Below are 23309 nucleotides of genomic sequence, written 5' to 3'. Positions count from 1 at the left end.
CAAACATAGAGTAATAATCCTCATAAGATGTTTACATGCTGCTTAGTTGAATTAAAGTATGTAACGTGACTAGTATAGTGCCTGGCTTACGGTAAGTACTCAGTAAATGTTACTTATTGTTAGGAATAGTGGGCCATTGCTGTACGTGAAGTGTTGGTATCTAGGGTTAGTCATAAAGGGGAACTAAACTTGTGGGGTGCAGACATATTACGTATATTCATCATTTAATCCTCTCAACACCTCTATAAAGTAGGTAACACTGCTATTACATCACTATTGTGAGAGGCATGTGAACCGTTCTGCGTGAGGTCCTTATGTAATCTCTAATTGCAGTGATCTTACTAATGTCTTTTTTTCCCCTCTGCCCCTCAGTAGAATGGCAGCTTCATGGAGGAAGGGGTCTTGTCTTTTGTTCATAGGCCCAAGTATGTGCCAATCATTGTTTTGAATGAACAGATTTAAATTTTCTCTTCTTTCAGGGCCCTTGCAGATGTCATGAGGCCACAGGGCCACTGCAACACTGACCACATGGAGAGAGATCTCAACATCGTGGTCCATGTCCAGCATTATGAGAACATGGATACCAGAACCCCCATAAATAATCTTCGTAAGTACAGCTGTGCGATCCATTCCAGTCCTGTGTGGTGACCCAAGTGGTGGTCACACCACTCCAGATTTCATGGTGTATGTTTGGGTCCATGAAGAGCTTCTATTTGTTGAATAAGAAGTTTTATTTTATCTCTTCTGGATCAAACTGTGTTTGGCATCCTCAGATTTCACTTGGTTTGTTTCTCTGTTAAAGAGTGGCCCACTTGGTGAATTTCTCATGTTTGGTTCTTCTATTAGCAGAACCACTTGGTTGATCTGTTAACTAATGGCCCTTTTGGTGGGTTCATCATGGTTGGGTACCTAGTTAACCAATGAATTACTTGGTTGGTTCATCTTAGATAGTAAATCTGTTAGCCAATAACCCATTTTGTCGGTTCATCTTGATTGGGTAATCTGTTAACCAATGGTTCATTTGCTTATCTGTCACCCTCCTGAGGTAGACCAGTTGTGTCTTTTAGGTTTCATGCTGCTTTCAGTTAACAGATACTGGTTCAGAAGAACTAGATTTATTTTTCATAAAACTAGAGTTTCGTAAATATAATCCACAGACTCTTTGTGTGTGTATGTGTGTGCGTGTGTGCATGTGTATGGAGTTTTGAGTTGTGGTTATGTTGGTTTGGGGTGGGTGTGTATGTGTGATTCACCAGTAGCAAATTGTTCCATTGTTCTTCCAGGAAAAAAAAAGCTGCATTTGCTATTGTGTTTCAATAGGTATTCTTTAGCTGATGGAGCATAGTTGGGGATCTTAGTATGGTCCCAAAGATTTTCTTTCCTTTCAAAGATCTGTATATACAACATACATTATGGAGCTGGTGCACTGAGAACAGGGAGTGGGGAAAACAAGATGGTTTTGTTTTTGACGGTAGTGTACTACCGTGGTTACTCCTAGCAACTATGTTTTCAAGTAACCACCACATTAAAGTAATGTGGAGGGGTTGGTTTACAATAACAAAAGCCAGACAATTTAAAGGATGCATTCAGTTGTGGCTGGAGGTTCTTAAAAACAGAAACATTTCTGGCAGTGCACATTTTTCTAGTCTGGGTCGCCTTTGCTAAAGCTGCACGAGGAGCGGCATTGGTGTTTTATTTGCTGAATCATACTTTTGGACTGGTTGCAAATTTTCATGCTCAACGGGTAGAGGAATAAGCCTGTGGAATTTGACATAGGTGATGAAAATTCTCTGATTCTGCATGGTGACAGTTGTTCATGGCCTTGGAAATGTCGCTGTATGTTGGCAAAGTCAATCTGTACATGGTTTGAAAATGGGTTACTAAGTAGGTCTTAGGTTTCATTATATTAAATAATCTGACATTATTTATTTGTGAACTGGACCATAAAATGATATGAGAAATAGCCACATTTTAGAGCAAAATACACCAGCCATTGGAAGTTTTATGACCAAATCGCACAGCCCTGAAAGATATGGTAAATTGCGCCAACTCTGATATGGCAGTCATATCCAATTCTGGTTTTGATGGAAATGAGCACATTCTCCTTCGGAATGCACTGGGAAATAAGTTGAACCTAGGTGTATGTGAGTCCCAAACATCATAAGTGAGTGATTGTGACCATGAAGTAGAGAAAGCGGAAATAGTGTTGAGTCCCTGGCTATAAAAGGCAGCCGTTGAAAGTTTCTCATTTGAAGTTTCAATTTTTAGGATGATTTTGAATCAGCACTTGAGTGGAATAACAAAATCATTGAAGGCACTCAAATTTCACCATTCCATCAGGCAAAAAGGGCAGGCGACATTAATGAATCTTGCTTTAGTAAGGAATTAAAACAATATATATTTATCTTTTTGGTTGTGTTGGGTCTTAGCTGCAGCAGGTGGTCTCCTTAGTTGTGGCATGCGAACTCTTAGTTGGGGCATGCATGTGGGATCTAGTTCCCCAACCAGGGATCAAACCCAGGCCACCTGCATTGGGAGCGTGTAGTCTTAACCACTGTGCCACCAGGGAAGTCCCTTTAGTAAGGGATTTTTGTTTAAAGTTGTACTGAGAATAAATTACTGTTCAGAGATGGGTGTCTAGGTACTGAGCAATTCAATAGTCTCCTGTGACAGGCTAACTTGGTTTATTTATGATTCTTGCTTTTAGTCTATATTTGTGTTTCAGTAATCAATGGTCTTTTTATACTAAGAAAAAAAATGTGTCTTGTAATATTTTACTGGGTAGAATTACACCAGAGCATTCCTGGCAAACTACAGGGGAGAATTCCAGGTGTTATGTCACAAACACTGCATTCTCATAAGAATTACCACAAATATTAATTTCATATAATTTTGCTAGGTTGGTTCAATCCTTATTTCCAAGTGTTTTTGGGACTATCTGAAAATAGGAAGCATATAGCCTTTCCACAGATTTACATTAATAAGTTTAATTGATATAACAAGTTAATTCAGTAGTTGGTAGTGATTGTGTTTCCTTGTAATTACATGTTTGTCTTTTGTTGACTTACAGGAGCTCTTTATATATTGTAGACATGTGGGAAAAATTTACATGTTCAGAACAAAGAATGATTTGGGAAGTTCATTGAGAAGATAGGACTAGATAACTGATATTTATCAGTTATTAAATGTTCAAGAAGCCAAACCGTCACCAGAGCCCACTCTGACCAGTAGAGAACTAGGAGAGAAGGAATTCTGTCTAATAACCAGAAAGTAGGACCAGATCTTGGTACCAGAATTAGCATGCACCTATTGAATATAAAACCCTTTTCTGGACATTGTGGGAGCTACAAAGATTTACCATTACAAAAAACGGAATGAAAGATGCATCTACTTGTGATACAACAAGAAGGGACACATCGTGCCATTTTTAGGGTGTTCTTCACTAAACATTCAAGTTGCCAGATTTGACTGGAAATTCGATAGGCCCAACTTAAATGTTATTTTCATCTCTGTTCAATTACTCACTTGACATTGCTTTAAGAGAATAATCATCTCCATATATTTATCTCTCCTCCTCTTGATACTAAAGCTAGATCACTTTATGATCGTTCCCTTATGCTTTGTTAAAATGCTAAGAGAATCAACAGTCAGTCTGGAAATCTGGATATTTGGAAGGAGGGGAGTGGAGAAGGACTAGGGTGAAGGCAAATAGGGGGCAGAGGGCTTCCATATGGGGAAATTTTTTGCCAACCTTTATCAGTTTTGTGAAGCTGATTTTTCCGGTGATATGCAGGACTTGGCTTTTTTATCTGAAGATGGATTTTTCTTCAGCAGATGCTGAAGGGTCTTTCCAGGCATTCAGTGATACTGCCTAAAAATATTTAGTCTGATAATCAAAAGGTCTTGGACCTCTTTGATTAACAGGATGTAGATTCAGATGAGATAGTGGTTTTCTGCAAAGGCTCCTAGGCTTCTGTGTAACTACAGTTTGCTTTTGAAGGCACATTTTGTTCTCAAGTGCTGTGAATGTGCTGTCTCCCCGACCCCAGCCTCCCTGCCTGCCAATGACACCTCCCACCCCTTTTGAGAGTCCAGGGTAAATGTAGGCTCCCTTTGGTGTTAAGAACGGGATGAACCTTTTTTTTTCTTCTTTTCTTTTCATTTTTGGCTGCGCCGGCGGCTTGTAGGATCTTAGTTCCCTGACCAGGGATCGAACCTACGCCCCCCACAGTGGAAGTGCAGAGTCCTAACCGCTGGACCGCCAGGGAAGTCCCTAGTGTTAGGAATGGGAGACGTGAATGAGGGGCTGTGGGGACGCCATATCACCTGGATCACTGTTTCTCAACTTGTTTGTGTTAAAAGCACACTTTTTTTTTGAAATAAAATTTTAATTTGGGAATAATTGTATATTTATAGAAAAGTGGCAAAGATAGCACACAGAGTTCTGTATATTCCTCAGCCACTTTGATTTTAACATCTTACTTGACTATAGTATGGTCAAAACTAAGAAATCAACATCAGTATGTTATTTTTAGCTAAACGGTAGATATTGTTTGAATTTCACTAGTTTCTTCCCTAATGTCCCTTTTCTGTTCCAGGATCCAATCCAGGACACTACATTATAGTAGTATAGCCAACTTGATAGTAGAATTTTGGTTGTGCAATATTGGTTAATGATGTGGTGAAGGCTGGAATCAACACTGAATAAGTCAGCGGCAATTACAAAACCTTTATTGCCACCATATAAAAAGTGTCTCCTAGTGTCTATGAAAACATCCATGTTAAATTATTCACCTGCTCACTGTTCGAATGGAACCAGTTGCTGTCCTGACTGTGCTCTCACATATACTCACGGGACAAAGGACCCTCACATTCCATACAAACATGCAACCCCACTTTGGAATGGGGTTAGTGTTACAGTATTTATTTCACGGCATAATCTGAGCAAGTGAGATCTCACCCCAAACTCCAGAGAAATGCTAACTTGATATTTCAGAACACAGAGTCCATCAGAAAGACCAGATTCTTATTCCAGCTTCTACTCACACCCTCTCCTCCCCCAGGACCATTCCCAAGTGGCTTTACAAGGAATCAGATGAAAAGCAAACCCACGATTTAGTTTCTGAAGAGGTTGTACAGCTCATACCTAGGGCCAAATGGATTTCCATTCATTTGTCGATATTTACCAAGGCACCCGGGATGTCCCATACTCGACTTTTGGAGATACTGGAAGGAATATTCCCAAATACTTTTTAAAAACTGGAGGAATTACCAACAAGGACCTACTGTATAGCACAGGGAAGTTTCCTCAATATTTTGTGGTAACGTATAAGGGAAAAGGTCTGAATTACTGTGCTGTACACCTGAAACTAACATTGACACTGTAAATCAATTATAGTTCAATAAAAAATAAGTAAAATAAAAAATAAATAAACAAATAAGTAAAAAATAAATTTGGGGGTAATTTCCTAAGCAGGGCAGGCAAAAAGATAAATACAGATACAAAAGAAATACGTGAGATAGTGTAATAGTAACAGTAGACTGAGCAGACAGCATTCTAAACCCCTACCACATTGAATCCTACAGAACTTACTGGGTTGGTACTGTTATTTTCCCCATCATAAGGACGGATAAACTGAAGTCAGAGAGGTTAAGTGGCTTGTCCAAAGTCCGTAGAGTTACTAAGTAGTAGAGCTGGGATTTAAATGGGGCCAGTCACTTCGCAAGGTCTGTGTTTTTAACCACCACACTACATTACCTCTCCTTGTGGTACAGATGTTTGCTGAAGGGGGAAGAAAGGATATGTTAAGTGAACCTAAAGAGCAGTTGGCATTCCAGGTAAGAGCTGTTTCCAAAATGCTCTCCAATGTACTGTCTTGTGATGAGTCCTCCCTTAGGGATAATAACAAATATTTATTGAGCCCTTCCTAACTGGAGGCATTGTGCTAAATGCTTTGAATATATTAGCTCCTTTCATATGCAAAGCAACCCTCAAACTGCCTAGGCTCATTCTTGCCTCAGGGCCTTTGCACATGCTGTGCTTCCTGCCTAGAGCAAGGGCTCCCAGGCCTTTTCCATCTCATCTCTTACCCCTATTGCCACTTCATTAGAGAGGACTTCCTTGTCTACCTTTTTGGCCCCCAAATCACCTACTGTTCCCCATTTTCCCATTATTCTCTTCATAAGTTTTGTATTCTCCGAAGTTGTAAACTCCACGAGAGCAAATGCTTTGTATTGTCACAACTGTGCTCCCCACAGCAGGAACTGGGCTGGCTCATGGCAGCAGCTCCATAAATTTTTGTCTAATAAATGAAAAAGCCTATGGAAGAGGTTTCATTTTGTGGGGGTTGATAGATGAAACAAAATGGGAAAAGTATTGTTATTATAGCTGGGTGACCAAATACATGGGGATTCATTATTCTCTCTATCTTTGTGTATATTTGAAAATATCCCTAATAAAATTAAAGGTTAAAGAGCTTGTCCATGATATCTTAGCTAATATACAGAGGAGCCAGGATTCAAGCCCAGGTCTGTCTGATTCCATAGCCTGAACTTTAATGGATGCACTTGGGTTATCTTCTGGTGAATAACCAGGCTCTGGAAGGGTAGGAATCAAGACACCTCAGGGACTTCAGGAGGTGGAGTGGGTAAAACATCACTATCGTTTCTGTCCTTAATGTGCTCAATCACTGTGTCTTTTAGTTCATTTTATCCAGAGAGAGAAAATGTGATTGGTTTCTGACCAACCAATGGCCTGGCTTCCCTGGATCAGCTCTCTGACCCCAGATTAATCAGTTGGGTGTGATGGGAGAGTGTCTTGGTCTTCTTCTCAGGACTGTAGTGGGACTAGGTCTCCAAGAAGGCTGTGTTTGAGTAGCAGGGTGGAGATTGCTGTTTTAAGCTTCCTTGGGGCAGGGGCAGGGTTTACATTTGTCTTACTCTCCCCTGTACCTCCAGTGCCTAGTAACTACACAGTGTTCAATGGATGTTTGTTAAATGAAGGGATACATGCATGTATGAATGAATGCCTAGCACAAGCTCCATAAGAGATCCAGAGGAACCCATTAGCAGGACCCTTGGGATTTTGAGTTTTGAGGGAACTTGGCGATTTCAACTCATATGAGGCTTTAACTCTCTTCTAAGAAACGACAGCTACCAATACTGTTGTTCCTGAAATGACTGGACAGGATCGTCTTTCCACCTGAAGATCTATGACTGTAATGGTTTTGGCACACAGGTCAGCAAATCTTAGAGCTGATAAGAGTTAGGGGGTGGATCTATACTGGATCCACTAAAAGCATTTTTAGGTTCAGTGCCATAGCTTGAGTTGACTTTGTGTGGTTTTAGATCAAGAGCTCTGGTTTTCTCTTCAAGTATTCAGTGTTATAGATGAGATCCTGACATGTGATGATGCTCATCAGATATTAGACAATATATCTTTGAGATGGTTCAGTGAGGGCTTGGGGGATATGGGCTTGGGAGGAATACATGGTTGGCTTGGGTGTCTGCTCTGTCATCTGTTAGCTGTGCAGTCTTGGAAAAATTTATTTAATTCTGTAAACTTCAGTTTTCCATTCTATGAAAAGAATAAAATAACATCTCCCTTACGAGATTGTTGTGGAGATTACATGAATTAACACATTTAAAGGACTTAGCTTGATGCCTGGTAACATACACATTGGTTGTTACTATTATTTTTTGTGGAATGAGTAAGCATTAATGTTAAGGTGGTCCGTTCGCTAGGGGCCAGTGATGCACGTTGGTATGAATTTGTTGTGCAGTTGTCTTCATGGTGAAAATATTTTCACTCTGTGTGCCTGTTGATAACCCCATTTGTGTGTGTGTGTGTGCGTGTGTGTGTGTTTTTTTTACTACTAATGTTTTTGATGCAAATGAGAACTGAAGAAACTGTCAATTCCTTCCCAAGGAAATAGTTGGGATGGAGCAGCTGTCCCATTCTTAGCCATTTGTTCCTGTCTTACGTTCTTCTTCTATTCTCATTAAAACACATGAGCTTTCATTCTGGTAGGAGTGTTGATTTTAATATTTCTTTACACTGGCAGACCAGACCTGTAGGAATCTGTCTGGCCCCCAGCATGTCTTATAGTTAGTTCCACCTAGAAAATGAGATTTGTGTGTGTGTGTGTGTCTATGTGTGTGCATGCACGGGCAACAGAAACAGAGCCCTTAAAAGAAAAAAAAATCACCACTTTCTGTAAGTCAACTCCTGGGCTCTTTTCAAAAATTGCTACTAATGCTGGCCACATGGCATTGCCTAATTGGATCTACATTGCCTTTCCAAAGTGCTTCCAACCAGCTGTAGGACTATTTGTAAAGAAAGCCTAAGTGCTTATCACAGTGTCTGGTTTAGTTTAAAAGATGCCAAGTTCTGCTCCTTCCATTCTAGGGAAAGCCTATCCAGTTCCTTTGGGAGACCATTTCTATTTAGATATCGGGATTCAAAGATGCAACATGCCTACTATGTGATTGACAGTGTGGATTAAAAAAGGAATAAATGAAACAGAATAATGCTTGTTCTGCTCCTACCACATACATGCATTTTTCTTCTCACAACAATCCATGAAATAATTGAAATAGGTACTGCATCTACATATTATAGATGAGAAAACTGTGGCATAGAGAGTTTAAGTAACCTGCTCAAGGCCATAGAGATTTTTTTTTTTTTGTGGTACACGGGCCTCTCATTGTTGTGACCTCTCCCATTGCGGAGCACAGGCTCCGGACGCGCAGGCTCAGCGGCCATGGCTCACGGGCCCAGCTGCTCTGCAGCATGTGGGATCTTCCCGGACCGGGGTACGAACCCGTGTCCCCTGCACTGGCAGGCGGACTCTCAACCACCGCGCCACCAGGGAAGCCCCGGCCATAGAGATTTTTAGTAAGGAGTTCAGACCAGAGACATGGGTTCAGGCATGAACTCTATTCATGAGTTTTCTCATACCTTTCCCAAGGACTTGCACTGGGTGATGTAACAGATTATGTCTCTTTTTCTCCTTCTCCCCATTATTTATAGATCCTCACTAAGAATCACTATATTAAATGACACTCATCTTTGAAAATGGACCAACTGGATAAAGCCGTCATTTCTGTCCTAGAGGACTCAGATATTAGCCAATCGTTTCTTTCTTGTCATTGATATTTCCACATCCTCAATCAACATTGAATTGATATTTATTAAAATTCTGCTACGTGTCAGGCAACGTGCTAGGAAAACCGGAGGTATGAGGATGAATGAGTCAAAAATAAGAAATATCCTCTTGGATCTTATGATACAATTGGGGAGATGGAAGAGAAAACAGGTAATTGCAAAGCAGCACGATAGGGATAGTAAGTACAGGATGCTATGGGAGCATAATGGGGGCCTCCTCAAAACACTTGGGGTTGAGGAGGAGGGAAGGGAGATTGGGACATATTTTCCTGAGAAATGGGTATTTTGCTCTTAGAGAGAAATATTTCCCAACAACTTTCCAGGAATCAGAGTGAAAGAGGGACTTCCCTGGTGGCACAGTGGTTAAGAATCCGCCTGCCAATGCAGGGGACACGGGTTCGAGCCCTCATCCAGGAAGATCCCACATACTGCAGAGCAACTAAGCCTGTGCGCCACAACTACTGAGCCTGCGCTCTAGAGCCCACGAGCCACAGCTACTGAGGCCGTGTGCCACAACTACTGAAGCCCATGCTCCTAGAGCCTGTACTCCACAACAAGAGAAGCCACCGCAATGAGAAGCCCATGCACTGCCACGAAGAGTAGCCCCTGCTCACCACAGCTAGAGAAAGCCCGCACCCAGCAATGAACACCCCACGCAGCCAAAAAGTAAACAAAGAAATTTATTAAAAAAAAAAAAAGAGTGAAAGAAAGAACATTTTTATGTAGCAGAACATTTTTTATTTTTGCAGTACGCGGGCCTCTCACTGTTGTGACCTCTGCCGTTGCGGAGCACAGGCGCTGGACGCGCAGGCTCAGCGGCCATGGCTCACGGGCCCAGCCGCTCCGCGGCATGTGGGATCCTCCCTAACCAGGGCACGAACCCATGTTCCCCGCATCGGCAGGCGGACTCTCAACCACTGAGCCACCAGGGAAGCCTGCAGAACATTTTTATGTACTGACTTTGCTTGCTTTTGATTGAGGGGAGAGCTATCAGTGGTAGAGTACAGCTCTCTGTTGCAGGTCTGATTACTTTTATACAAATTATAGAAAGGGGGGAAGAGGATTTTCTTCGGTTAGGGTCATACTGCATTTGGTAGAAAAATTAAAATGCCATGTCTGACACGGGAAGAACAAAACTTCAGGATGAGCTTTCAAGAGTTGAATACAGATTTTTTTCAGAACAGTCTTTGAGTTCAAGTCAGCTGGCTGTTCTTGGAGATTAGCATTTAATATTTTCTTCTTTTAAAAATAACGGCCAATATAAAACTAAGCAACATAGTTTAATACCATAATACATATATTAAAATAATTTACAATAAGGCTTTAGGAAACCGCCTGAAAAAAATCCCAGTAAGGATTCTCAGTAAAGTTAATTATAAGTTGAAAAGGAAATCCGATCACGTTAGTCTGAGAATGCAGTTAATGAAACCAAGTGTAATCATAATCTGAATATTTCATTAAATGGAGACTTAAACTCATTAATTTAGGTATTAGGCTTGGAGTTGTGTGCTCGCATGAAGACTGCCGCACTCTAAGCAGAGCCTGGATTTCACACATTGAAATCCAATCCTTCGTCCAGGGAGACGGGCTTCTTCTCTGAGATCTGTCCACGGTGCCGAGTCATACCCTGGATGTACAATATTATAGTTATTCAAACCACCCAGCAAGAAAAGTCTATCTCAAAGAATTTTGGAGCTGGAGGGAACTTTGGGAATCATTTTGCCTTTGGTTTACCACATTTTTCGTTTCAAAGGTAACTAAAAATTTAAAAAAAAAAGTAGAAGAACTGGGGAACCAACATACTGTGCTTACTTTCAATTTTGCAAGAAAGGAAATTATGTAAAAAGTAACTATGAGATAATACCAAACATTTAGGTAAGAAATAGATCTCAAAATAAAATACAATTCCTAAGTCGAATGAAATTAACTCACAAAAAACTCATTCCACTATCCTTATGTTTTCTCATTATTTTTGGCCTCCAGTCTGTTGAAAATGAGAGCATGGATTTACATTTTGGGGAATTACTGATCATCCCTTAAATGGTTTGCTCATTGGATGAGTATTTACTGAGCACTGTACCTACTATGTGCTAGGCACTGGGGCTTGGTGCTAGGGACACAGAGCACCAAGTCATATATGCGTATGCATATATGTATATATGACTTCATGGTGCTTACAGTCAGTCCATTCTCTGCATTTTACAAATAATGAAACTGAGGTCCAGGGAAATTTTTTTTTTTTTTAAAGTGACACAACCATGAAACTTGTCAGGTTAATACTGTTTAAAAAATATCATTGGGGCTTCCCTGGTAGCGCAGTGGTTGGGAGTCCGCCTGCCGATGCAGGGGACACGGGTTTGTGTCCCGTTCCGGGAGGATCCCACATGCCGCGGAGCGGCTGGGCCCGTGAGCCGTGGCCGCTGAGCCTGCGCGTCCGGAGCCTGTGCTTCGCGACCGGAGAGGCCACGCGGTGAGAGGCCTGCGTACAGCAAAAAAACCAAAAAACAGAAAAACACATCATTGAATATTTAGGACACAATTATTGATCACAAATACATGTATACTTGGCAGCTCTTGGAAATGGACTTAAGGATGTAAAATGAAGGGATAGACTTCATAGCTATTGGTGCAGTGCCTCTTTAGTTAGATGCTTTACCTGTTATCCAAAGGAAGCTCTTTGAAATATTCAGATACTCTTGACATTTTAACAAAATACTGAATTGCCTAAAGCCCATGAATTGGAAGTTGTGCAAGGGCAGCATGTGATTTTTGATTTCCTTTATTGAGTAATAACAAGGAGTGGAGAAAGCACCTCATTCTTCAGAGGCATTGTTTAAAAATATTTAGTACATATATTCAAAGTCAAGGAAGGTCATCAATCAAATAATTCTTTGGTAATAGCTGACAAGGATGTTGTATAAGCATGTTTTGTTTTTTTTTTTAAAGAGAGAACATGCATGTTTAATATGTTAAAAATTATATTAGTGAAGACAAGAATATACACTTAAAAAATTTTTTTATTTCATTAAAGTTAGTTGATTTACAATGTTGTGTTAATTTCTACTGTACAGCAAAGTGATTTCAGTTATACATATATATATATATATATACAAAGAATGTACGCTTAAAGACATGAGAGAATGTTGTCTGTGTCAAAAGAAAATACAAATGAGGTAGTTTCCCTAAATCAATCAAAAGACTACAGGGGCTTCCCTGGTGGCGCAGTGGTTGAGAGTCCGCCTGCCGATGCAGGGGACATGGGTTCGTGCCCCGGTCTGGGAGGATCCCACATGTTGCGGAGCGGCTGGGCCTGTGAGCCATGGCCCCTGAGCCTGTGCGTCCGGAGCCTGTGCTCCGCGACGGGAGAGGCCACAAAAGTGAGAGGCCCGCGTACTGCAAAAAAAACAAAACAAAACAAAAAAAACGAGAAATATGATTCAATACCTGATCCTGCTGCTTCTTTTTTTCATTGAAGTATAATTGATCTACAACACCATGTTAGTTCCAGATACACAACATAGTGACTTGACACTTCTGTACATTACAAAATGATCACCACTGTGTAAGCATATTTTAAAAAAATTATCCTTATGAACATTTTTGTTCTGCTAATCAGCTTAGAGGTGGCTTGTTTCAGATCCTGGTATTGTTCTTTAAAATATGTATTCATTATTATTTTATTTACATGAGTATCATATATATATAATTGTGAAAATATTCACATAATATGGTACTGAAATCTTGCTTCTATCATTAATTATGGCCTCTTTATATATACAAAATAATCTCCAGTCATGTAATTATTAATTCTATGTAAACTAGAACATTTCATTTTATTTCAACATGACTAGGTACATCATTTTGCTGTTAAACTGTTGGAGAGAAAAATCACTTACTGCTAGGGTTGCTAGGAGGATAGGATGCATACCTGGAGCTGCTTGAAGCTACCTTGCCATCACAAGGGGGTGATCCTGCCATGGAATAAAGCCATTGAGAAGAAAGGCAGAATGGAGAGGGGGAGAGAGTGAGTTTATTTCTGATACTGTTTTGAGTTCCTGGATCCAGCTGTACCTGAAGCCATGGGCTTTTCAGTAACAGAATGAATTTCTTTCAAATTTAATCAGCTTGAGTTGGGTTTCTGTCACTTGCAATGGAAAGGATGCTGATTTCTATAAGCAAAGGCTACCATTTATAAATTACCCACAGTTTTCAATACTTAGGTTATCTTATCTACTTCTTAGAACAATCACCTGTTAGCCAGAAATACTCAGATTTATCCAGGAATGTACTAACTCTGTTGTGACTTTCATCCTACCAGACGGTGAGCTCTTCGAGTTCTGAGATTATGTTCTTTTCTGTGTATCTCTGTTTCCAGCATTTAGACTTGAACACACAGTAGGCAGTTAGTAAATGCATGGTGAATAGACTAATGAAGCCCAGCCACTTTAACTAGTTGTGACCAGTCTAAGCTAAAAAGCTAGTTAAGTGGAAGAACAAGGACTAGAACCCCAGTCTCCAAACTCCAGGTCTAGTGCTCTTGTGTTTGGCCATTGGGCAATTTGGGCCATAGTGACATGTGGGTCTTCACCTGAACTTCATTACATCACTTCCTGCTTAAAACTCTGCAATTGAGCTTGCTATAGCCCATTTTTATTGCAATAATAATAACAATTAAACTCCTCACTTGCCTACTTGGTCTCACATAACCTGGCCCAAGTGCTATATCATTCACTTGACCACAGTGAGCTCTCTTTTTTCTTATTTAAATGAGCCAGGATTGCTTTCACCTTAGGTAGGGGCTTTCCTTTTGCTTCTCCCTCTGCCTTCCCCCATTCTTTGCATCATTTATGTTTTGGCTAAACTGTTATCCCTTTAGGGAAGCCTCCCTATGGAAAGTAGCCCACCCTACGTACAGAATCCCACCACCATCCCACCACCATCACCATTTTCTTTCCATCATAGCTCATATCACTACCTAAACATTAACTTGTTTACTTGTTTCTTTTGTATCTTCCCCACTCAGAGATCAGCTCCACAAGACAGGGGACCTTTTCTGTCTTGTTTCCTACTGTATTCCCAGTGCCTAGCACAGTGCCTGGAGCTCTCTCCCTATATAGTAGGTGCTCAATAAAAAGTTATTGAATGAATGCTGTCAAAATACAACACTGAGCACATTTTCTCAAGTAATTGCTATTCTTACTTTTTCTTGTCGACTCATCAGGGTTTTATTCTTACGGACTAAACCTTCAGTGTGGTTATCAAAGTTTAGAAAATGCCAAATTACATGCCAAGAAAAATTACATACATTAAAAAAAATCATGAATAGGTATGGCAGCATTACCTGGAAATTTTGAAATGTCACACAAATTCCCGTCCACCGATTTGAGCACAATTGATTTTTTTCAATAGCATTTCCTCCCATTTCATTCCTTTGGGCTTCTCTGTGTCTTAGGTCCCCTCAGGATGTCCCTCTCCATCTTGGCTCTCAATTTCATTAGCATGAAAGCAAACTAAGAAGGGAATTGGGCGCGTATAATATTTATGAAATGACTATGTTGTGTTGATGTGAACAATTAAAAAACTTAACTCTGGTGATGCTAAGTAACCTTAATAATTACCTACTTAGGATAATATTGATTTTCAAGTATTGCCAAGCAAACTATTAAATCCCCAACAGCTACATTCCACATTTAATTATTATATTTAAAAGGAAGCTTTGGGACTTCCCTCGTGGCGCAGTGGTTAAAAATCCGTCTGCCAAGGCAGGGGACGTGGGTTCGAGCCCTGGTCCAGGAAGATCCCACATGCTGCAGAGCAACTACCCCGTGTGCCATGACTACTGAGCCTGTGAGCCACAACTCCTGAACCCACGTGCCACAACTACTGAAGCCTGCATGCCTAGAGCCTGTGCTGTGCAACAGGAGAAGTCACTGCCATGAGAAGCCTGCGCATCACAACCAAGAGTAGCCCCTGCTCGCTGCAACTAGAGAGAGCCCGCGTGCAGCAGCAAAGACCCAACGCAGCCAAAAAAAGAAAAAAAAAAGAAGGAGTCTTAAAAGCCAGAGGGAGAAGATGGGGGATACAAAAAAAAAAAAAAAAAAAAAACAACACAGCAGATCCATGGATTCATTTCATATCCTATAACTGGGCAGTTCTCCAGTGGCAAGCCTGGCCTATCTATGGTTAAGATCAATTACTTACCTACCCTTTGAATTTGAATTCCAGAATGCCCCCAGTGTGCCATTGGATCTTACAATCCTCACTCCCAGAGCAAAATCGGGTCAAGCTAAGAAAAGCACTCAAGAACAAAAGATGCAGCCTCTGAATTTTCCATCAGGAATGTTCTGAGCATCCCCTGCCTCCCAGGATACTTTTTAGTAAAAGTATAGGAAAGAAATGGGATATATCATGGTGGGTAGAAGGCATGGAGGGAGGACGTCGTTCTTGGTTCCCTTTGCCTGCTTTTCCATCTTTGTATCCCACTGTGGTTGCTTCAGCAGGTCATCGTTCATGCCAGCCTATTTTATTATGCATCACTGTATGTGAAACACTCTAGGAGGCTTATTTGGGGTAAAAGTAATAACATCAATAGTTAGCATTTATTGGATACCTGCTGTGTGTCAGGTGTTTCAAATATATTATCTCATTTAATTCTCTTAATGAATCTGCATGGTGGGTGGGATTATCTGTATCTGACGGAGTAAGTAGGCACAGTATGTATCTGATACATGGATTCAAATATTGTACAACATAGTCTGACTCCAAAGCCTGAGCCCTTTCTTCCACCCAGAGTAGGCACAGAGGTTTCCTTTTGGGTGCTGTCACTGATGACTGGAGGTAGAGTGTTGAAAGGGATTTTGAAGCTAGATTCAAGCTCAGTGAGCATGAGTGCTATGATTGATTAGCCATGTCTGCTCTGAGAGCCGGCTAGGAGAGTAGTGCTTGTTTGCCATGTATTTACACTCCTATTTCTGCTACACGTTTGATTCAAGCCCCTTAAGTCAAAGGACTTAATGATTTTTTAAATGAGGGAAGATAAATGTAATATAAACTGAGGGAGTATAAACCCACTTGATGGATTGAGAAGGCCTCAGTGCGTAGTGCTTAACATATGGTGTTTGGATGTATAGTAGGTGATTAGCATATCTTTGTTTAATGAATGAATGAATACATGAGTGGATAGTTGGACGCATATTACAACCCTTTATTCTCCTAGGTTCTCTAAGCTATTTACATGTGTCAAGTCATACCACCATAAAAGTACATAATAGAACTGCATTCCTTTATTTGCTATAGGAATGTCAACCCAGGACTGAATTTTAATAGTAATATCTTTGATCTTTTTAAAAAACATCATAGTTGATATAACAAAGGGCAACATGAAGAATGCATTTGCATTCTTATAAATCAGCTGTTGAAAATGGGGCATATTACGTTGTTCAATATCCTTTACATAGGGAATGACTTCTGTATTACACATTTATGCAACAAATATTTTTCTTGCATTATCTAGTTAGACTCTGTGCTAATGGAGCGAAAACCAGCTAGGTCTCTGACCTCTAGAGTCTATATATGAGTGGAGTAAGACTGTTCTCAGATCTAATAGATTAAAAAAGTGTAAGAGTTACTACTTGTGAAAAGCATGGGAGGAGACAAGGAAGGTGATGGGATAAAGGATAACAAGGCTAACATCACTGAGAAAGTAACAATTCATGAGAAACCCAAGAATGAATGAGAAGGAACCATCCAAGTGAAGTGTGGGGGAAAGTGAAGGCAGGCAGAAAAAACAGAATGTGCAAAGGTCCTGAGGCAGGAAGGTTCATCTGTGGAACTAAAGGAAGACCAGTGGGGCTAGAGTCTGGTGAGGGAGGGGAAGAAGTTATATACGTAAATGTGGAGAAATGCTATTCAGGAATGAGAACAAAGTGAGACACTAATTACAGGCATACCTTATTTGATTGTTTTGCTTTATTGTGCTTCACAGATACTGCATTTTTACAAACTGAATGTTTGTGGCAACGCTGTGTTGAGCAAGTCTATCAGCGCCATTTTTCCAACAGTATTTGCTCACTCTGTGTCTCTGTGTCACATTTTGGTAATTCTCGTACTATTTCAAATTCTTCACCAGCAAAAAGATCACGATTCGCTGAAGGCTTAGATGATGGTTAGCATTTTTTAGCAATAAAGTATTTTTAAATTAAGGTATGTACATTTTTTCAGACATCATGCTGTTGCACACTTAATACACTACAGGCTAGTGTAAACATAACTTTTATATGCACTGGAAAACCAAAAAACTTATGCGACTTGTTTATTGCAATATTCGCTTTATTGCAATGGTCTGGAACTGAGCCTGCAGTATCTCTGAGGTGTATCTGTATAGATTATAGCTACAGTTTTTGAGCACCTACTAGGCCTTGTGTTAGGTGCTTTACATCTGTTATATTGTGTCCCAGTGATTGATCTGTCCCTCTCATCGGGCTTTCCAATGGGTGTTCCACTGAACACTAGTCCTTTGAGATGTTCTGCAAAATTAAAATTTCTTGACCAAATACATTTGGGCATAGCTACACGCTCTCTCAACCTCTTAAAGATTTTCAATGCATATTATTAGCACCCTGAAGACTGAGAATAAAATGTAAAAATATAAAAAGCCATTTAAAATTGCATTCATTTCAATGTTTTTCAAACTGATCTATTAAACATCTTTTTGTGTAACAATTATTGATATGTAGAGGAAACGATATTCTGGAGGGCGAATTTTGAAGAGTGTTGGGGGATTAATGTTTACTTGGCCCTACTTCATCACCTTCCATGGTGGTAGACTCATTATGTCCCAAGGCAATCCTTTCCGCCTTCAGGCAGACCTCATTGACACGGAGTGTGTCCATTCCAAAGTTATCAGCCAAGCCCCTTAGAATGGCCTAACAGAGCAAGTGGAGGCCAAAGCTATTAATAATTCTCTTTCCTCCCCTCTGTTCACACTAGTCTCTGTCACGTTTCAAGGTTCAAGGTAAATAGTCCGTATCAGGGTGTTTTGGTTACAAGTAACAGAAATCAGTGCTGTGTGACTTAAGCCTTAAAAAGGGTGCCCTTTTGAAGAATATGGGGTGGTTCATAGAACAGAAGGAACATTTGAAGAGCAAAGATTGACACAGTCACAACCAGGGCAGCTCTAACCAGGGCTGGTGGCTTGAGCTAATCTATGGTCTTATCAAAGCTCCCCTGCAGATATCAATCATTATAACCATTTTCCTTTCTTTGTGCCCACTCTACTTAAATGTAAGGTCCTGGGGAGAGTCTGGCTGGCTCTCACTGAGAGCCACATTGAGTCACATGCTCGGCCTTGGCTAGGGAGGGTGGGTACCTTGATTGACAGTTTCACCAAGATTGCACATAGTGAGGAAGACGAAAGTCTCCGAAATGAAATTGAGATTCTGGGCAGAAGATGGAGGGAATGGAGACTGAGTATTCAAAAAGAGAAACCAAGGTTCAAACAAATCCCATCTTCTGCCTGCTCTCTCTTCTGGATTTACATATGCCCTGATGTCTGTCCTAGTCGCTTCCATACCACTCCGTTCTGTCAACATCCAGATGCTGCCTGGCCATCTTTCCTGCATTGTTTTCCTTCCCTGTGGCTGAGCTCTTATGGGATGTGTTTGCCCTGTGTCTCTAATTAGGCATAATAATGCAACCTATATAATGTCTCCAGCAAAAGTCGATGTAAGTGATCATGGGGAGATCATTCACGGGGGAGGGAAATCAAGCGCTCAGCAGGGCAGTGTGAGATGTGGGATGGGGAGAGGGGATGTGGTTGGTAAGGAAGGAGATGTGGGCAGAAACATGGGGGTATGCAGGAGCACGCCCACAGAAGGCTGCTGAGGCAGGTGGAGAGGAAGTAGCCTTGCTGGGGCAGAGGGGCTGCCACTGGAAGTGAAGAGTGATGAAATGATGAACAGAAGGCCTCCAAGTCCAGGTTAAGGAATTCAGACCCGAGCCTCTGGGAGTTTTGAGCAGATGTGCTGCCTTACATCCCTTCTCTAACAGGTGTCTTGTTGGGTTGTTGGCATGGTGGGCGAGAAAGGCCGTTTAAAGACAATTTGGGGAGACTCCCTCGCCATCCTAGACGCGGCTGCCACTACCTTACCCGTGAAGTCCTTGTTCTAACCATTCACCAAAGTGTTTTGAGGGTTGCTAGGAAACTGGGGATGCTTGAACAGTTGGGATCTGATGATAATAATTCTCTAAGTTTCCATGGTGGGAGGAAGAGCCAGGTCAGTCCAATGCCGTATTTTCTTACCTTACGATGGAGTAGAGTGAGGCAGAAGTGCCTTTAGGATATGTGGATTCTATTCTGTGATCTCGGGGTCAGGGATGGGAAGAAGCAAATGGGAGAGGGGGTGTGAGAGGGAGAGAGCAACATAAATAACGTGAGTATTTCTGCTCACCCTTCCACGCAATGAGCATATGCTCAGAGTGAGACGGGAGACATGAGTCTGCTTTTGCTGCAGACAGACTCACTTCCCACGAGCTTCTCCTGAGTGTGATTCTAGCATTTAAAGATATGCATTTTTCATATAACTTGGCCCCTAAACACAAGCCAGTTACTTCATCTGGTGCTCAACCAGAGAAACAGCCATTGTGGGTAATTTTGGCTGAACATGATTTTAGCTGCTCCCTCTGGCCTTAGACGGGACTCCAATGAATAGTTCTGTGAAATCCCTACTTGGTGGCCATGGATAATCCCATATAACTCGGCTCATCTACTCACCCACCCCTTGGTATAGTGTGGACTGGCTGGAGGGTAGTGGGGCTTATTTATTTGTTCCTTACGCCAATGATGTCTCTGCTGAGATAGCGTTATAACCTGGAGCAGAAAATACTACCAGGTACCCTCATACAATTAGCTGGTCCTCCCAAGAACCACTGCCCTGCCCCCTGGGTTATGCAAGCCCATCCTGGCCCTAGCATTGCATATTTGTTAGAGGTTTTTTTTTAAAAAATTAATTAATTATTTTTGACTGCATTGGGTCTTCATTGCTGCAGGCGGGCTTTCTCTAGTTGCGGCGAGTAGGGGCTACTCTTCCTTGCAGTGCGCAGGCTTCTCGTTGTGGTGGCTTCTCTTGTTGCGGAGCATGGGCTCTAGGTGCGCAGGCTTCAGTAGTTGTGGCACGTGGGCTTAGCTGCTCCGCGGCATGTGGGATCTTCCTGGACCAGGGATCGAACCCGTGTCCCCTGCATTGGCAGATGGATTCTTAACCACTGCACCACCAGGAAAGTCCCTTGTTGGAGTTTTAAGGATTGACTTTTAGGTAGTGGTGGAGCTGGGCATTGCCTGGAAAGACGGTTTACCCAGGCCTCTGGGCAGTGTCTCTTGCCATTTATTTATAGTACCTTTTTTTTTCTTCCAGTTTTACTGAGATATAATTGACATATAGTACTGTATAAGTTTGTGTACAGCATAATGATTTGACTTAACACGCATCATGAAATGATTATCACAGTAAGTGTAGTGAACATCCATAGTGTCATATAGATACAAAATTAAAGAAATAGAAAATTTTTCCTTTGATGAGAACTCTTGGGTTTACTCTCTTAACAGATTTCATAAATAACATACAGTAATGTTACTTAGATTTATCATGTGTACATTACATCCCTAGGACTTATTTATCTTATAACTGGAAGTTTGTACCTTTTGACTGCCTTCATCTAACTCGCCTCCACCCCTACCTCTGGTAACCACAAACCTGATGTCTTTTTCTATGAGTTTGTTTGTTTGTTCTTCAAGTGTAATTGACCTACAACACTGTGTTAGTTCCTGTTACACAGCATAGTGATACGATATTTCTATGCATTTCAAAATGATCACTGTGATAAGTCTGGTTATGATCTGTCACCATACAAAGATAATACATAGTTACGGAGTATATTCCCTACACTGTACATTTCATTACCGTGACTCATTTATTTTGCAACCGGAACTTTGTGCCTCTTAATCTCCCTCACTTATATCTTTCCCCTCGCCCCCCCACCTCCCCTTTGGCAGCCACCTGTTTGTTTTCTGTATCTATAACTCTAGCATTGTATATTTGCTGGACTTTTAGGGGTTGATTTTTAGGTGGTTGGTGGAGCTAGGGATTTCCTCAGAAGGACAGCTTACCCAGCCTCTGGGCAGTGTCTCTTGCCATTTACATAGAGTACTTTTAAAAAATATTAATGTATTCATCTACCTGAATAGGTCAACATGTACATGGAGAAAAATAACCAAGTGGTACAAAAGGGTATAAACACTAGATGTCTCCTATCCTCAAGGCCCCAGTTCTCCTCCTTAGAAGTAACCACTGTGATAAACTTATTGTCTGTTCTACCAAAGATATTTATTAACATTTATAAATACTTTTGCACCTTGTTTATTTCACTTACCAGTAGATGTATTTGTCTGATCAGGCTACCATAATAAAATACCATAGACTATGTTGCTTAAACAACAGAAACTTATTTTCTTGTAGTTCTGGAGGCTGGGAAGTCCAAGATCAAGGTGCTGGTCAGTTCGGTTCCTAGTGAGAACTCTCACCCTGGCTTGCAGAAGGCTGCCTTCTCCCTGCATCCTCACCTCATGGAGAGAGAGAGAGAGAGAGAGAGAGAGAGAGAGAGAGAGAGAGAGAGAGAGAGAGATAGAGATATCTCTGGTGTCTCTAACTCTTTGTAAAAGGGCACCAGCCCTATTGGATTAGGGCCCCACCCTCTCGTTTAACCTTTATCATCTCCAAATACAGTCGCCTTGGGGGGTTGGAGCTTTAACATATGCATTTGTGTGGGACACAAACATTCAGCCCATGACAGTGGATACATGCCTATTTAACAGCCTTACCCTCCTCCCAGGTGATTCTGATGTAGATGGTCCTGGGTCATATTTTGAGAAATACTGTCTAAGAGTCCTAATTATCCAGTAAACTAATTTGTACTCTGGTGTAGGTGGTAGACACTCAATTAAAGGTTGACTCCTCCCAGATATCATATTTTAATGGTGTAATTCATATTTAACGGCCCTGATGGGAAGGAAGGCATTTTTGGTTGGATGAACCTCAGGAGCAAGGGATTTTCCTGCCCATTTGTGGTTCCATGGTGCCCACCTTCCTGGGTCTGAGGCAGAGTCTAGAGCATGGGCTCAGGGATCCTTCAGATTCATGGGTTCTGTCTCTTCCTAACAGTGTGAGCTTGGGCAAAACACATAACCTCTTCCTCCTCTCCTGGGAAATGGTGTTACTATCTGGTTCCTTGGATCACTGTGAAGATGAAATTAAATAATGCACATAAAACCCTTGGCACAGTTTCTAGGGTACTGAAACAAACAAACAGGCAAACAAGACAACCAAATTTTGTCGTCTTTACTGTTACAGTTATAATATTGTACTTTGCTACAAACCTGCATTTGTTTATGCTCCTTGAGTGAAGCACATTGTTAGAATATGCCTCACCAAAGCATCACCTCTCCAAGACAAGTTTGGGGCACAGTGGCTTTTTTCTTTTCTGCTTGTAAGGTCAGAGAGCCTGGGACAATGTGTTACTTGGGCTGGAGCCATTTGAAATCCTCAGTGGAGTGACAGCCTGATGGTAACATGAGATCCCAACGGCCTAAATTGAAGGAGGTGAAGAGGGAAGCTCTCGGGGACAGCCCCTGACCTCTGCAGCTACCTTGGTGCAATCTTCCTTATGGCTGGAGGGCAGGAGGCTCCAATTCTTTTGAGCTTCCCTCTTTGGTAGGAGAGAGTGGAACCTTCAGAAGTTGGCATAAACGAGCTTATTTCTGAGAAGGAAAGGGCAGAAACGGGCTGAGAATTAGTAGCAGCTAAAATGTCCAGGAACCAGTTCTAGTCAGGTTCACATGTGGAGAGAACCTACAGCAACGTGCATCCTTGGAGCACACTGCCTCCCTCCCAATCCCACAATCCCACAGAATCAAGTCGACCAAGCGTGTAAGGGTGACTCCCCTCAGCATCCGTAATAGAATCTGTAAAAAGCAGTTTACCAGTCCCATTATTGCACTGGCAGAGAGTGTCAATCAAAAGAGGACACCATCCTCCATATCTCAGTATTTCCTTTCCCATGATGCTTTGAGAAGCCAGTGCTAGGAAAAAGC

General features: G+C 41.4%; 1 protein-coding gene across 1 annotated transcript in view; it reads left to right on the top strand.

The window, feature by feature from the left end:
• The first annotated feature begins 387 nt into the window (after positions 1-387).
• Positions 388-23309, top strand: part of SHISA9 (shisa family member 9) — a 282506-nt gene continuing 259584 nt past the window's right edge. The window contains exons 1-2 of the mRNA XM_024744362.1: positions 388-425; positions 480-607. Coding sequence (XP_024600130.1) covers positions 388-425; positions 480-607 — 166 coding nt within the window. The remainder of the gene's footprint in view (positions 426-479; positions 608-23309) is intronic.

The sequence above is a fragment of the Neophocaena asiaeorientalis genome, unplaced genomic scaffold (assembly GCF_003031525.2).
Source record: "Neophocaena asiaeorientalis asiaeorientalis breed wild unplaced genomic scaffold, Neophocaena_asiaeorientalis_V1.1 scaffold91, whole genome shotgun sequence".
Taxonomy (NCBI): domain Eukaryota; kingdom Metazoa; phylum Chordata; class Mammalia; order Artiodactyla; family Phocoenidae; genus Neophocaena; species Neophocaena asiaeorientalis.
This window is presented reverse-complemented; position numbering and strand designations above follow the sequence as displayed.